Source organism: Anas acuta, chromosome 8, assembly GCF_963932015.1.
Source record: "Anas acuta chromosome 8, bAnaAcu1.1, whole genome shotgun sequence".
NCBI lineage: Eukaryota > Metazoa > Chordata > Aves > Anseriformes > Anatidae > Anas > Anas acuta.
In genome coordinates this window covers 9,168,857-9,182,518 of record NC_088986.1, presented here as the reverse complement: position 1 = coordinate 9,182,518, position 13,662 = coordinate 9,168,857, and the positions used below count along the sequence as shown (strand labels likewise).

The 13,662-nt window shown below is 55.5% G+C and overlaps 1 protein-coding gene across 2 annotated transcripts; it reads right to left on the bottom strand.

The window, feature by feature from the left end:
- Nucleotides 1-4,642: 4,642 nt before the first annotated feature.
- On the bottom strand, nucleotides 4,643-13,049 carry TAL1 (TAL bHLH transcription factor 1, erythroid differentiation factor). Of its 2 annotated transcripts, XM_068690514.1 has the most exons (5): nucleotides 12,876-13,027; nucleotides 11,500-11,649; nucleotides 9,784-10,215; nucleotides 9,064-9,155; nucleotides 4,643-5,613 (listed from the first exon to the last, which is right to left on the bottom strand). In XM_068690514.1, coding segments are annotated over exons 2-5 (945 nt in total). In that variant the 5' UTR covers nucleotides 11,502-11,649; nucleotides 12,876-13,027; the 3' UTR covers nucleotides 4,643-5,194. The 2 variants fall into 2 exon arrangements, with proteins under 2 accessions (XP_068546615.1, XP_068546614.1); XM_068690513.1 differs by lacking the exon at nucleotides 11,500-11,649 and having other exon boundaries at nucleotides 12,876-13,049.
- Nucleotides 13,050-13,662: the final 613 nt, after the last annotated feature.

Genomic DNA, 13,662 nt, shown 5'->3' with positions numbered 1-13,662 from the left:
CGCCCGCATCAGCAAAACAGAGTGTAAAAATAGAGGCCGGGCTTCACCCAAACACAATAGTAAATTGTTCCCCGGAAAGGTCACTGGGGCGTCTCAGAATAGCTCCGGGAGCAGGGGAAAATGAATGTGTGCAAGGGGGGATGAATCTGAAGGTGATGGCTGGACCCCCAATGTGAGGTCCCCCTGCGTGTCTTGGAGCATCCCCATCTATCCCCAGCCACCTCCAGCCTTTTTGGGGTTGGCCATCACCCTGAGCCTCACCCTGTATGGTGGAAACTCAGCAAACCCAAAGCAACGTTTAGGTGTAAAAGCAGAAAAACTGGGAAGCAAGCAGCAGGAGGAGAGGCATGAGAACCAGGGATGCAGAAAAGGGCTGGGAGGAGGACAAACGTAATCGCTGCATATGCTGGGCTCATCTCCGAGCTGCCCGTGACAGCACCGTGTCCCCTGGGCACCTGCAGCCTTTGTGCAGCGGTGGGAACACCAGGGCCGAGCCTGTTGCCAGTGGGGCTGAGCCCCGGCAGCCCCATGGGACGAGCAGTGCATTGAGCAGCCCCGCCGGCCATAAATTACTGCCTCCTCTTGTCCATGCCCGCAGTGATGAAGGGGTGAAGCTTTCTCATCGCCTGCACGGGTGGGAACGTGTGGGTCCTGATGTTCCTATGAGCATATTTTAATTGACAAACGTGGGAAGCCCCTTTATAAAGCAGGTGCTTGCTTTTTTTTTTTTTTGGCGGTGCTGCTCCCACTTCGGGCTGCCCTGGTGCATGGCTTTTCCAGGAAGGCTGTAATTAAAACCAGATAACGAGGCTGGAAAATAAAAGCTCAAATTTTTGGTGACAAAAGGCACAAATTTTCACATTTCACTGGCTGTAAAAAGCATGACTCTCCCACCTTCTCTCTCAATTTTAATTCAGTTTTCTCTAACTGGTGCCACTTTCCCATCCTTTCTCTCTCCCCAGTTTCATCTGTGCCCCAGCCATCTCACGAGCGCAGTCTCAGGGGGATTTTCTGCCACTGGGTGCCCACACGTCACGTTAGAAATGTGCCTGAGCACAATGCCTTTAAACGCTTTTGCTTCTGGTTTGTGAGGAAACCACTTTTTGCCTGAAAATTCCCCACAGCGTGAGGCAGATCAAAATCCCCATTGCTCCCGAAGCGGCGTGTAACCAGCTAGCTGCGTCTGGTGGCCAAAGCAATGAGCCCCAGGCTCCTCCATGTGTCCTGACCAGCCGGGGGCAAAGTCACCCACAAAATCACCCCCACCTCTGCAGACATCATTTTTGTGCAAGACCGGGCCCTAAAAAACACAGAGGATAAAAGCAGCTTGTTTTCTTTTTCCTTATATTTGGACTCGTGTGACTGTGCGGTTCCAACACCAAACTCACGCAGGAGGTGGGGGGACCCCGGTCATTTTGGAAAATATTTGGAGTCAGGGCAGTGTTCACCACCACCTGCAAGGCAAGACTTTTGTGTAACAAAAAATACGGATTGATGGAAAAAGAATGAAATTTTCCATCAGAAGACAGAAGCAAAAGCAGCTTTCAGAGAGGGTCCGTCAGGAGCGACACACGTTGGCGAGTGGGCGGCATCACCCCCCCAGCCTTTTTTGTAGAGCGCTGTGTTAAATGTATGTGTGCAGGGAGAGGTTTTAAACCCTCACCTTGAGCGTGTGTGTCCCAAATAAAATGTCGTGCTGCTGGTGAGGGCTGCGTGACCCAGCAGGATGCTTTCATTTAAAAAAATAAGCAGAAGGCGGAGGTAGAGGGAGACCTGTCCTGGCGGCAGGAGGGAGGGAGCAGGCTGGGACGTGGGAGGGAGAGATAAACGGCGTGAGGGCTATCGGCTCCTTCCGGGACGGGGTTGACACATCTGTGCAGCGGCGATGGGACGACAGCAGATAAACACCCTGCTGCAGCCCAACGCCCGTCCCGCACCCACCACGGGGCTGTGCTGAGCCTGCCGGGCTTTGTAGCAGCTTGGCTCTGGGAGATGCTTTGGAAAAGCGAGGGATGCTCTAAAAGAGCACGTGGAAATAGTTTGTGACTCCAGAAGTCATGGAAATTCAGGCCAAGGAATACCAGCACTGGTTTTGTTCACCTGCTCCTTGTCATAGGAGTGGTGTTGGCGCCACAGCGCGCTGCAGCTGCACACCCGTCTTGAATGCACCAGGTAGCCCTATAAATATTACATATAAGCCCTATAAACATTATATATATATGATTAACGTCACCAGCTCACCAGCTTTTTAGCATTTCTGCACATGGCCATGACAACCACTTCTTGTTTTTCTGTTTTGTTTTTATTTGTTTCTTTGAAAAAGAGGAATTGATGTCACTGCCTATTAAGACACAGCCAAATGCTGCCGGGGACTGAAAACAGCAGCATTGCCCCCAGCAGCCCCAGCCCCAAAAGAGGGGCAAGGCCACCAGCTGGGGACTTTGGGGGACCTGCAAATAACTCACAGCAGTCCTGCTGCGCCCGCTCGGCCCGCGGCAGGGGATTGCTCCACAGTGCGTCTTCCTTCCTGCCGCCCGCCCCGGCCTCCCGCCCTGTCGGGACGGGTAAATTGTTTTGCAAGGGCTTTGCTGGCCACAGATGGCTTTTGGTGGCCGGGCATGGGCCGTCCTGTAACGCACGGAGCTGAAATACCGGTGGGTGAGAGCAAGGAGAGGGGAGAGAGGAGAGCGAGTGGAGGCTGCTTTGTAAAACTTTATTTAGAAATATTCTCGATATATTCATTATATATATATATTTATATATACAGACACATTACAACAAATGTGTTTTCTAAATAGCACATCCACAGTGGGTTGAGAATCAGGGTACCAGGTCTGGTCACTTCGTTTCTGCAGAAAAAATGCAGAAACCCAAGGGGAGGGCGGCAGAGAGAGGGACGGGGCTGGAAGAAAAATCATGGCAAGGAGAGAATTCAATCACACGGTACGACATTGACCCAAAGTGCCGTCTCGAACAGAAACGTGGCGATGTCCCACACACCAAGACATGAAGCAGGCAGGAGGGGAGGTGGGTGGAGGAAATGTACCATTCAAATCACAATTAAAGTACGACTGTACATACCCCGGGAGGACTACGGCGCGCCCTGCTACGAGGCTGGAGGCAGGCGTGCGTGCGGGTGGGTGTGCGTGCGGGTGGCGAGGAGGTTGTACCATTCTGTCAACTGTTCAGCTACCGAAAAGGGAGGAAAAAATAAAATAAAATTGTGGGGAATGAGGAATTTGGGGGTGTCGGTGATTTTTCTTGCAGTAGTTCAATAAAAAGTATGACCCGGGGTTATTGCAAAGGCTGAAAACTGAGAACTGCTTGACCCGTGTGACAGCATCCCTCTCCCTTCCCGGGGGGCCGGTGCTGGTGGCGGTGTCCCAGGAGACCCTTGCCAGCCCCTGGGCCCCCTGCCCATCCCCGCTGCCCTCCTCTCCTGCCCCAGTACCAGGGACACCGGTAACCGCTCAGCATCGCTCCAGCACGCCCTGGCACGGGTGGTCTGGACCCCAGAGGGCATTTTCCTCTTTTTCCCCAAATACAACGTGGGAAGCTGCCAATTTCTGAGGATTTGGGGCTATGCTGGAAACCCCTGTTTGAGCTTGGAGCCCTTGGTGGGGAACACATCCCACTTAACATGCTCGCCCCACGGTGGGAAAAGTCAGCCTGATGCTTATTATTTACAAAAAGACCCTAAAAACAAGTGAGGATAGAAACAACCAGGCTACGCTGTGAGCATGCTGGCAGGCACACGCACAAATCCTGTGTTCCCTTGTACCTCAGCACCTCCGAGAAGGAATTAGTGTGATGGAAAGCATCCCCACGCAGAGGGCTGTTTCCCTTACGGAGGATGTGTGTTTTTTACGGTAATGTGGCAATTTCTGGGCCTTGGAGCACAGGGAGAGATTGGGCTGAGAGGGGGGCACCCCGCAGCACTGGCGCCTGGCCTCTGCTTCCCAAACACCCACCCGGGGCAGGGAGCAGAAGATCGGGTCCATCACGACCCTCAGTTCTGCAACCACCTAAGCTATTGGTTTGGAGGCTAACCCCAACGGTGCTGTTCGCACTCACCCTATGCAAGGAAATTTGGGGGGGCTGCGGCCTCCTAACAGCCTCACCCAGGCAAGGGCCTCCGAATGCCTCCTTGCGCCCAGCCTGTGGGCACCAGCACGGGCGCACGACCATCACTTTCACACAACAAAACCAAAAAAAATTCAAAGCATACCACCAAAACCCTTTTACAACCCTATGTACACGCACGCTGCTGGTGCATCATTGATTCCCTTGGCTTTTTTCAATCCAAAAAAGTCCCTGGTTCAATGGGAGGCGACGTTTTCTCTCCTTACCAATCCTGACATTCATCTTCCTCGAGAGGAGCTCTGCCCTACAGAAAGCGCCGGGGAAGCTCAAGGAGACCACCTCGGGACCTCGCCTGCTGCGTTACCAGCACAGGGATCGGGGACGCGGAGGGTGGTGGAGAGCAGAGAACACCCTTGTACCTTTTGTTCAGTGGACACTGCGTGACGGCATTAAACAGAAGTAATCCCACGTCATAAATACAACACCCCAAACAATCCAGAGCTGGGCAGAAGGGAAAGGAAGAGGAAAAAAAAATAAAAAGAAGAAGAGGAGAAAAAGAAAAAGTCTCAATCCTTTTAATAGTTCTTTTGCTGAGGGCGTTTTTCACCTCTTTAGAAAGGTACAGTCAAAAGCTCTCGGACAAGAGGCCCCCATGGCCCTGGCTCTGAGAAGCCACACGCGCTCCTGGGGAAAGGCAGCAATGCCCGCAGCTCCCTGCGGCCTCCAGTGCCACGTCCATGGCCTCGGCTGGAGAGAAAGAGGAGTTCGGTGTCTCCTGGCCCAGCTGGGTGACTGCTTAAGTGGCCATCAAGCGGTCTGAAAAACCCTCAAAGTGCCGGAGAGGCGCTGGCCGCGCCGCCCTCCCCTCCTCAGAGTCACGCCGCGAGCGATATGTACAACGAAGACGACTTCAAAGCTTTTCTTCTTCGTACGGTCCCGTACCTAAACGCCGAGCGTCCGTCCCGTCGGGCCTTGCTCTCGGCCAACGCGCCGCCCGCCCCGTCCTGGGCCGGGAGGACGGGGAGCCCGAGCCCCGGGGCAGAGCGTCCCAAAATCCCACCCGCCCGGGCCTCGCCTCCCCCTTCGCGCTCGGGGAGCGCCGTGGGGGTCATCACCGCTGCGCGTTGCCTTCTACGGGGAGGATGGCGTGGTGCAGGCCCCGTGTGTGCTTCGAGTCCAGCGCCTCGTGCTCTTCCGTGAAGCTGTCCGGGCTGGCCGCGCCATCTAAAGAGCTCCCACAGCTGGAGTTAGGAGACAACATATCCTGCAGGAGGTCTTCCTGGACGATCCCCGAGTCTTTGTTCCCTTTGCCCCTTTGGTTTCCTTCTTCCTCCTGGTCGTTGAGCAGCTTGGCCAGGAAGTTGATGTATTTCATGGCCAGGCGCAGGATCTCGTTCTTGCTCAGCTTTTTGTCGGGCGGGTGAGTGGGGATGAGCTTGCGGAGCTCGGCGAAGGCTCCGTTCACGTTCTGCTGCCTCCACCTCTCCCGGCTGTTGGTAAAGATGCGGCGAACCACTTTCGTGTGAGGACCTGCAAGTGCAACGGTGCACAATTAGGACTGACCCTTACCAAGTCATTAAATGCTTCAGAGAGTAAGCTGCTGTTTCCCAAATTAACCAATTTATTTTAGTCACGTTGGCAAGGCAGCGAGGCAGGAGTTTCCAGCTAACTGGAAGCTACCTGAGGAGGCACAATAGCCATAATTTTGTTCGGTCCAGTGGAAGGGAAAAGTTGAGTAGCATCTTTTTAGATGCCTTCTGAGATGCCTAAATTTAGCTCTCCAAGGAGAAAGGCTCAGGCCGTGACCTGCGCAGAAAGCTGGTGTATTTTTAGGGTATTTCAGTAACAAAAAAGTCCTATTAAGAGGCTAAGTCACCAGATGGTTTTATTTTCCATCTCAAAAGTCTCTTAAGGACACACCAGTGGGACAGAGGGATCTGCAGGAGCAGAGGCTTTAACAGGACTAAGACCCAGAGATTTTGCTCCTGCCCCTGATGCCACCAGGACCAAGGGCTGGCAGAGACCACGGAGCTGCCACCAGCCCCCCAGCTGGTTCATGCGGTGGGGTGGCAGGATTTGACCCAATGTCATGCAGGGTGAAAGCAGTGCCCTTGCTGCAAGGGTGACCATGGGTGGAGGATGAAGTTTCGCAGCTGACCCGAGGACCACCTGCTGTCTGCACCACAGGGCAAGGGCTCCTATCAGACACTAATTGGAGAAGGGACCCTCGATCACCAGGGGTGTCCATTTGGCTCGGTTACATGTGAATTTCACTGCCATATTGCTGAAGGGACATGTAGCACAGGATGGATGCCCAAAATGTCAGCTCTCCTTTCAGCTCATCAGGGTAATTCCTGCTGGCATGACCTAGGCATTGCTAGGGGAAACCCAGAGCAAAAATCAGCCCAACAGTACGGTGCTACAGGAGTAGCAATGCCGTAACGCATTATATATATATAAAATGCATTATATATATATATAGTTTGTTACATTATATATATATCTATATAACGTAACAAACTATGGAAGAAAGACCATGCCAGAAGCCACTGTAGGAGTAGGAAGCATGACAGACAAAGAAAACCATCCCAAAGTATGGAGCAAAGGCTTGCAAACAACCCATCGATGGCTGTGCCCTAAGGTCTCTGCCCTGTAGCCCTGTGAGACACTTGCCCAGCAGTCACACGAAGTGCTCCTGGCCATAGGGTCTGCATGGGGACACTCATCCAAGGAGGGTAAAGCTGTTGGCTTCTCCAGCATGTGGGCACCCAAAGGACTCCCTGCCCCTTGCTGCCTGCTCAGGAGGAGCAGGGAAGTCCCCACAGACCGCAGAGGCAGGCGGCAGGGAGAAACTCATCTCCAGCTGCTAAGATCCCAGTCTCATGCCTTAGTAAAGCCAATTTTCCCCTCTCAAGCAGCTCATAAATGCCTTTCAAATGAATTAACATACAACAGCTCGGGGAAGGGAGAAGTCTCTTGCCCTCTGTGCCCCAGGGTGATGGGGAAGGTGGTGGGGACCGAGGGGACCTCAACCACCTGCAGCACTCAGCTCTGCTGGAGAACATGCTGCCATCTCCTATAGGGGTGCAACAATTCCTACACTACAACGCTCTTCCCAGACAAAACCAAGCAAACAGCCTTGCATCTAGAAGGAGATGCGGCTTAAAATCTTTTTAGGAACATAGAATATGAGAAAAAAATAATTTGGATAATGTTAATTTTCAAGAAGTCTCATTCTTCACAGGCATCAAACCTGCATCTCATTCACTGAAGGCTGCCTGCTAAGAGGCTCCTGTTCCTAAAATTTTGAAGTGAGACAGAAAACCATCTTCATTTCATCTGGGGGCACTCAAAACAAGCTCAAGACTCTAACATAAATTCTGGCACCACAACAATTTTTGATCCCACATCAAGGCCAGTAACTGAATTAAACACGTATTTTAAAAGGAGCCCAGGCTTTGGTCAAAGCGTGTCAAGCAGTGCAGAAATTTAAAATGCCCCATAGCTGTAATAAAATGGAAGAGATTCATTTCTCATGGAGGAGCTCGCCTCATAATTAATCCAAGCGGTTGGCTGAGAATTTCTGCCTGGATTTTGTTCCAATTGATTGATCGATGCTTTTTTAATTGCAATTACAGATCTGAGAAAAAAAAATAGCAGAAAGATGAGCTCCCAAAGCTACAGAATATTCTCACAGATAGGGCTTTTTTTTACATTTATGCCTCTGTGTAGATCTGTTTTGTAAGAGTGGCATGGTCACTGCACGCTGCTGTCTCCATTCCCCATATGCTCAGCACGAAAACCTCCTTGCTGCAAATCCACGAGCCAGAATCTGCAGGATCAGGCCCAAACTACAGACCTGCGTTACCTGGTGAGCACAGAGCCAACAACTCGGTTACAACCAAACATCTCTGCAGTCCTTAACACCTAATTTAATAACGGCACCGGAGGGCGAAGCAGGCACCAGGATTTGAGGGACCTCACCGCAAGCACTCAGCCTCTGCCCAAACCCAACAAAACGAGGTTGTGGTGCGGGGCTGAGCCACCTGGGGACACAGCTCCTGCACCAGGATGGATGGGCTGAATGTGCTAAACAGATGGAGGAGGAAGGAAAGCTGGAAGGGGACAGAAGCAGCAATGAATGCAGATAACGCAGCGAGCCCATCATTCTGCACTGTGTCATTTTAGAGTGATGTGGATTACGATTTGTCTGATTTGGGATTGGGAAGAAGGGGACAGGGAGCTGGAGGGAAGGGTGGCGAATTGTCCATCGGCTGACACACAGCATTTACATTTGCTGGAGAGAAGGCGACGCAGGCAGGTGGACGTGTCAGCCTCGCACACCCAGCCCGTTTGTGCAAGCATCCTTGTGTGCGTGCATCCTCCTGCTCCACGCGGGCTGCTGCAAGCCCCGCTGGCTGCCCAGCCCAGATGGCCGGATCCTGCCCTGCCTTTCCCTTGCCACCTTCCCCCCCAGCACAAAGGGGATCCCCGCTCCTTGGGACCCCCCAGGACCGGGCAGGGGACCGCAGCGGGGCTGCAGCATGGTGCCGGCAGCTGCGGGATGATTGCGGTGCTGACCCCGCGCCCCTTACCCCTCTGCTCCCCGGCAATTTTGGGGGTAGTTCGGACCTTGCTGAGCTCTGCCTGTTGAAGGCTGGTGGCTGCCAGGCTTTGCACGCAGAGCCGGGCACTGCGCTGGCCCGATCCAGCCCCCGCGCTCCAACAAAGACGAGCACAGCGGCTCCCTTCGGACTGAACCTCAAAGCGATCAGCGGGGCAGGGGGGTAATTAGGCAGGGTAATTAACCACAGGCTGGACCTCTTTGCTGAATTAAACCCCCACGGCACACGCTGCTGCTGGGTCACCAGCCCCGGGCTCTGCGCGGAGCCTTACCCGGGGCAGGGGGCACCCTGCAGGGGATCCCCCCCCCCGTCCAGCCGCTGCCCCCCAGCCAGGAGCGGCCCCCCCGGTGCTCACCGTCGGTGATCTCCATCTCGTAGGGCGAGGGCCTCCTCTTCACCCGGTTGCCGCCGTACATGGAGAAGGAGTCGGGCTCGCCGAAAAACCCGCTGCAAACGAGAAGCAGAGGAGGCGGTGAGAGAAACCAGCAGCTCCCGGGGGATGCCCGAGGCTCACGAAGCCCAGCCCGGGGCGTGAGGAGGGAGGAAGGGGCTGCACGGAGCCGGGACACGCAGCCGGGCCGGGCAGGGGGCAGGGGGGTCGCTGGTCACAGCCCCCCAAGCAGCCGGCGCCGTACGCCCCGTCGGGGCGCACCCGCGTGTCTCCAGGTCGCACAGGGGGGAAAGGGGGGCTCCCCTCCGGCCCCACAGCCCTGGGACCAGTCTCTGTACCCCGCATTTATCCCCGGGGGGCACCCCAGTTCTTGAAAGCATTTATCAGATCCTTTTCCTCCCCCCCCGCAAAACCGCCCAAATGGCTGCTCTGCCTGCGGTATTTCTGCCGTGGATTTTTTTTTTTTGCTGTTTTCTAGGAACGAGTTTTTCGTTTAGATTTTTTTTTCCCCCCTCTTTCTTGCGAAGTTACCAGCAGGCAAACCCGCGATGACTAAGCCGAGCCCCCCCCCTTCCCTTTCTCCATCCCTCCCTCCCCAGCCCCGGGGGGCTCCCCTGAGGGGAACCGCTCTGTGGGACCCCCCCCAGAAGAGAAATAGGGGCGCAAGCTGGGGGGGGCACGAACCTGCCGATGGCTCCCAGCGGCTGCCCCAGGTTGTAGAGCATGGCCCTGCCGGGGGGCTGCAGCGGGAGCGCGGGGGGGCTCAGCTGCACCATGCGGGCTTCGCAGGCGGCTTCGGCGGCTCGGCACGGCTCGGAGCCCGGCGCTCTCTGCATCGCCTCCCCCGCCGCCTCCCGGCTTTTTATGTCCAGGGAGCCCCCCCGGCGCACCAGCTCGATGACGGGCACGGCGGCGGCGGCGGGGGGCCCGGGGGAGGGCCGGCCCGCCTCCTTGGCCGCCCCATTGAGCAGCAGCTGGGGCTCCGGCGGCGCCTCCATGCCCCCCCGGCTGCCGTCGGGCTCGGTCGTGGGCTCCGCTTCCGAGTCGTGCCGCCGGGGGGGGCGGGCATCGCGGGGGTCACTGGGGGGCGGCGGGGCGGGCGGCCTGTCCATCGTCCTGCGGGGAGAGGCGGCGGTGAGAGAGGCCCCTTGGGGAGGGGAGGGGGGGGGGTAAAGGAAAATGGGGGGGGACCGGGGGAAAAAGGAGGGGCAAGGGGGGAAGGAGGGGGGCTAGGGAAAAAGGGAGGGAGGCGAGGAAAAAAAATAAATTAGGGTCAAGGGAAAAAAGGAGTGGGGCAAGGGGAAAGGAGGGGCACAAGGGGGAAGGGGAAAATGGGGGGAAAAGGGGAAAAAGGGGGGTCCCCTAATCCCGCCCCGACGGCGCGCAAGGATGCTGCGCTCTGACGTCACGGAGCGCCCCGGCCCCACGCAGCGATGCATGGCTCTGACGTCACGGAGCGCCCCGGCCCCGCACACACCCCAGGACCCCCCTTTTGCCCCCCAAAAACCCCATATAATCGGGGGTGTCGTTCTGCCCCCTCCCCCGCCTCGCAGCCCCGCGCCGTGCCGCGCGGAGGGGGCCCCGCCCGGGGCGGGAGGGGCGCAGGATTTGGGGAGCTGAGCGGCCAAAACGGGCGGTGTGAGGTTCGCTCGCCCCATTTTGGGGGGATTTCTGCCTTTTTGGGGGATTTCTGCCCGCAGGCTCTGCCACTAGGGCCGGACACACCGCGGCCCGGCCTGCACGGCGACATCTCCTTATTTATTTATTTATTTTTCCCGTCTCTCTGTATTATTATATTTTTTTTTAATAATCGTTCATTTTGAAGACGGAAACAAAGCTGGCGTGGCGATTTGGGGGGGGAGCGGGTTAAGGGCAGGCAGCGGGGAGCGAATCCCCCCTGGCCGGGGAGGCAGGAAGGAGGAAGGGGCCAGGCGCCCTGCGAGGCGCTGCCTTCCCCCCCCCCGGCATTGTCTGCTGCCGCCCCTCCAACGACTCCTGTCGCGACAGGGCACCCCGAGCCGAGGGCGGGGAGCCATATCGCGACCGGTTCCGCGCTGCTTCGCCCCCATACACCCTCCTCGTTGTTTTTTTTTTTTTTTTCCCCCATAAATAACGGGTTTCGCCGAGCTGCGGCACCGCGCGTCCCGTCCCCGACCTTCTTGCAGCTTTGGCGTGGGGCATTATTATTTTTTTTTTCGTTTCCTTTGGGCTGATTCAACCCCAATTGAGAGAGAAAACATTTTTTTTCCCCTCCATATCTCTCCATCTCCAAAAAAAAAATTAATAAATATCAACCCAAAGCACGAGCTTTCTGCCTTCCCTCCAGCCCCCTCCCCGCCAGCCCTCTCGAAAGAAAATCTAATTGCCGATTCCGATATTGTATGGGAAGAGATTACTCACATGTGTCATATTTAAGTAGGGACACCGCAAGTCTCTCCTGTTTCAACAAAAGCGCTCTCGGTGTCAGGCTGAATTTACTCCTCCCACCTCAAGGTACTTACGACTTTACAGAGAGGAAGGACACCCGCATCGGGATAAAACTGCTAAATCCTGGGAGGAAGAGAAAGGAGGAGGGGGGGGAGAAAAAGAGGAGAGGGTGGATCTCGTGGGGTCGGGGGAGAGCCGGAGCCCGGTGGGGAGAGGGGTGCAGGGAGGGGACGGCACCCCCGGGCGGGCAGCCGCACCCGGCCTCGGCGGGGAAAAAATAAGAAATAAAAATAAGAAAAATAAAATAGGTGTAATATAAAAACGGAGGAAAAATCAGCACGATATTTGGGATGAATTGGGTGGGTTTTGGGACACGTTAAGAGCCCGGTTTCCCTGGGAGGAAATCCCAAACGGGGCCGGGGGTGGTTTTATGCCCGTAGGCTCGCAAGGAGCGGCGGGTGGCAGGTGCGGGGGGACAGGGACCGGGACCGGGATGGGGACAGGGACCGGGATAAGGACCGGGAGCGGGATGGGGACCGGGAGAGGCCGCGCTGCCCGCCCGGCCCCGCTGCGGATCAACAGGAAGGCGAGCGCCGTTCCCCCCCCCCCCGGCACCGGGATGGCGAGCAGGGAGCTTTTCCTTTCGTTAAGCAACGAAATAAAGCAAGCCCGGCGGCCTCGCCTCCCGGTTTCGTTAAAAACGAAATCAGAAACAAAGCGATAAATAAAGAAAAATTAAAAATGACAGCAAAAAAATCCGGCGTTTCGCGTTCGTTGGGGTGGAATTGCATCGAGAAAATGGAGCCGGGCGGGGGGGGGTGGGGGGGGGCATTAATTCCCCGCCCGCTCGTTTCTGCTCTTCAAACTCCTTTTGTTTTCCAGCCGCGGATCGGCAGGAAATTTCCAGCCCCAAAACGCACCTCTCCCTTTACCCTTTTTGGGGGAAATCACCCCAAAACGGTGGGGGAAAAGGGAACGGGGTGGTGCGGGGGGAAAAAGGCCCCATCCGTCGGCCGGGCCCCCCCGGAGAGGCCGGGGGCAGCGGGCCCGTGGGGTGCGGAGCCCCCGCTCCTTGCTGCGGCAGCCGGGGGGGGCGCGGGGGGCTCGCACCCCAAATTCACAGGGAAGGCTGCTGCCCTCCTCACCCACCCGCATCAAAGAAGAACAAAACGATTAAAAAAAAATACACACAACCGCGGAAAAGCCGAGCTTTTCTTTTCTTTCCTCCCCCCTCGCTTGTCCCTGGCACGGTGCAGAAGCCCCCGAGCACCCCACAAATAAATCCAAACCCCCAAAACCTTCCCAAGCAGCCCCGGCCCGGCTGTAGGGCCGGATCCCTCCCCACTCACCATTTGCTTTTCATTGGGAAAAGTGAGTGGAGCCATTTTGTGGCCTATGCGGCGCGGCTATATTTGTAGTAAGTGTTGGGTGGCTTCAGCTGGGTAGGCTCTAATTCCACATCACGTCCAGTTTCCTATTTAGTATGGAGAGCGGAACACTACTGCAATGTGGCCGAGAGAGATAAAACCCCAGCAGTGGCCCGCCTGCCCTGATAAGCTTCTAAACCCATTATTTATGAAATGATTCATTATTATTTGGCAATTTTATCGAAGGAAAGCGGAAAATTATTGCAGGGATATGCATAGGAATAACTCCGGAATGCATGCCTTCTAGCTTTTTATGTGTGTGTGCTTAGATGCTCTTAAAAAGACACTGGGAGGAAAAAAAAAAAAAAAAAAAAGGAGTAATAAAAAATTGCGCTGTGCCTGCCCGCATCTGAATAGCAATTCTTTATTTTAGTCCTCTTGGAGGTTATTATGCCCCTGCATTTTTTTTTTTTTTTTTTTGATTAAATATGGAACACCTACTCCGTTCTTAATTAAATTTAATGAGCCAAAATAAATTGTTGGAGATGCTGAGAGAGAGAGGGAAGGGGTGTGGGCTGCTCTGGGACAAGAGGAGGTAAATAAAGCACGCGGAGAGGAGACGTTTTGGAGAGCAGTGGCCCCGTCCCCACCTTCCTCCCCACCGTGTCTTGGCTAAAATTGGGGCCGGCTCCTTCTTAATGCTGGCGGATGGGGATGGGGAAGCCGGGGGGAGCTCGGCCTTGGGAAATTTGGGATGTGAGCGGCGGGG

Coding starts and splice junctions, on each gene's coding strand:
- TAL1 (XM_068690513.1), bottom strand. Junction 9,156..9,783: donor CCGCTGGGAGCCATCGGCAG/GTTCGTGCCCCC, acceptor TCTCGTTTGCAG/CGGGTTTTTCGGCGAGCCCG. Junction 5,614..9,063: donor CGAGATGGAGATCACCGACG/GTGAGCACCGGG, acceptor TTGCACTTGCAG/GTCCTCACACGAAAGTGGTT.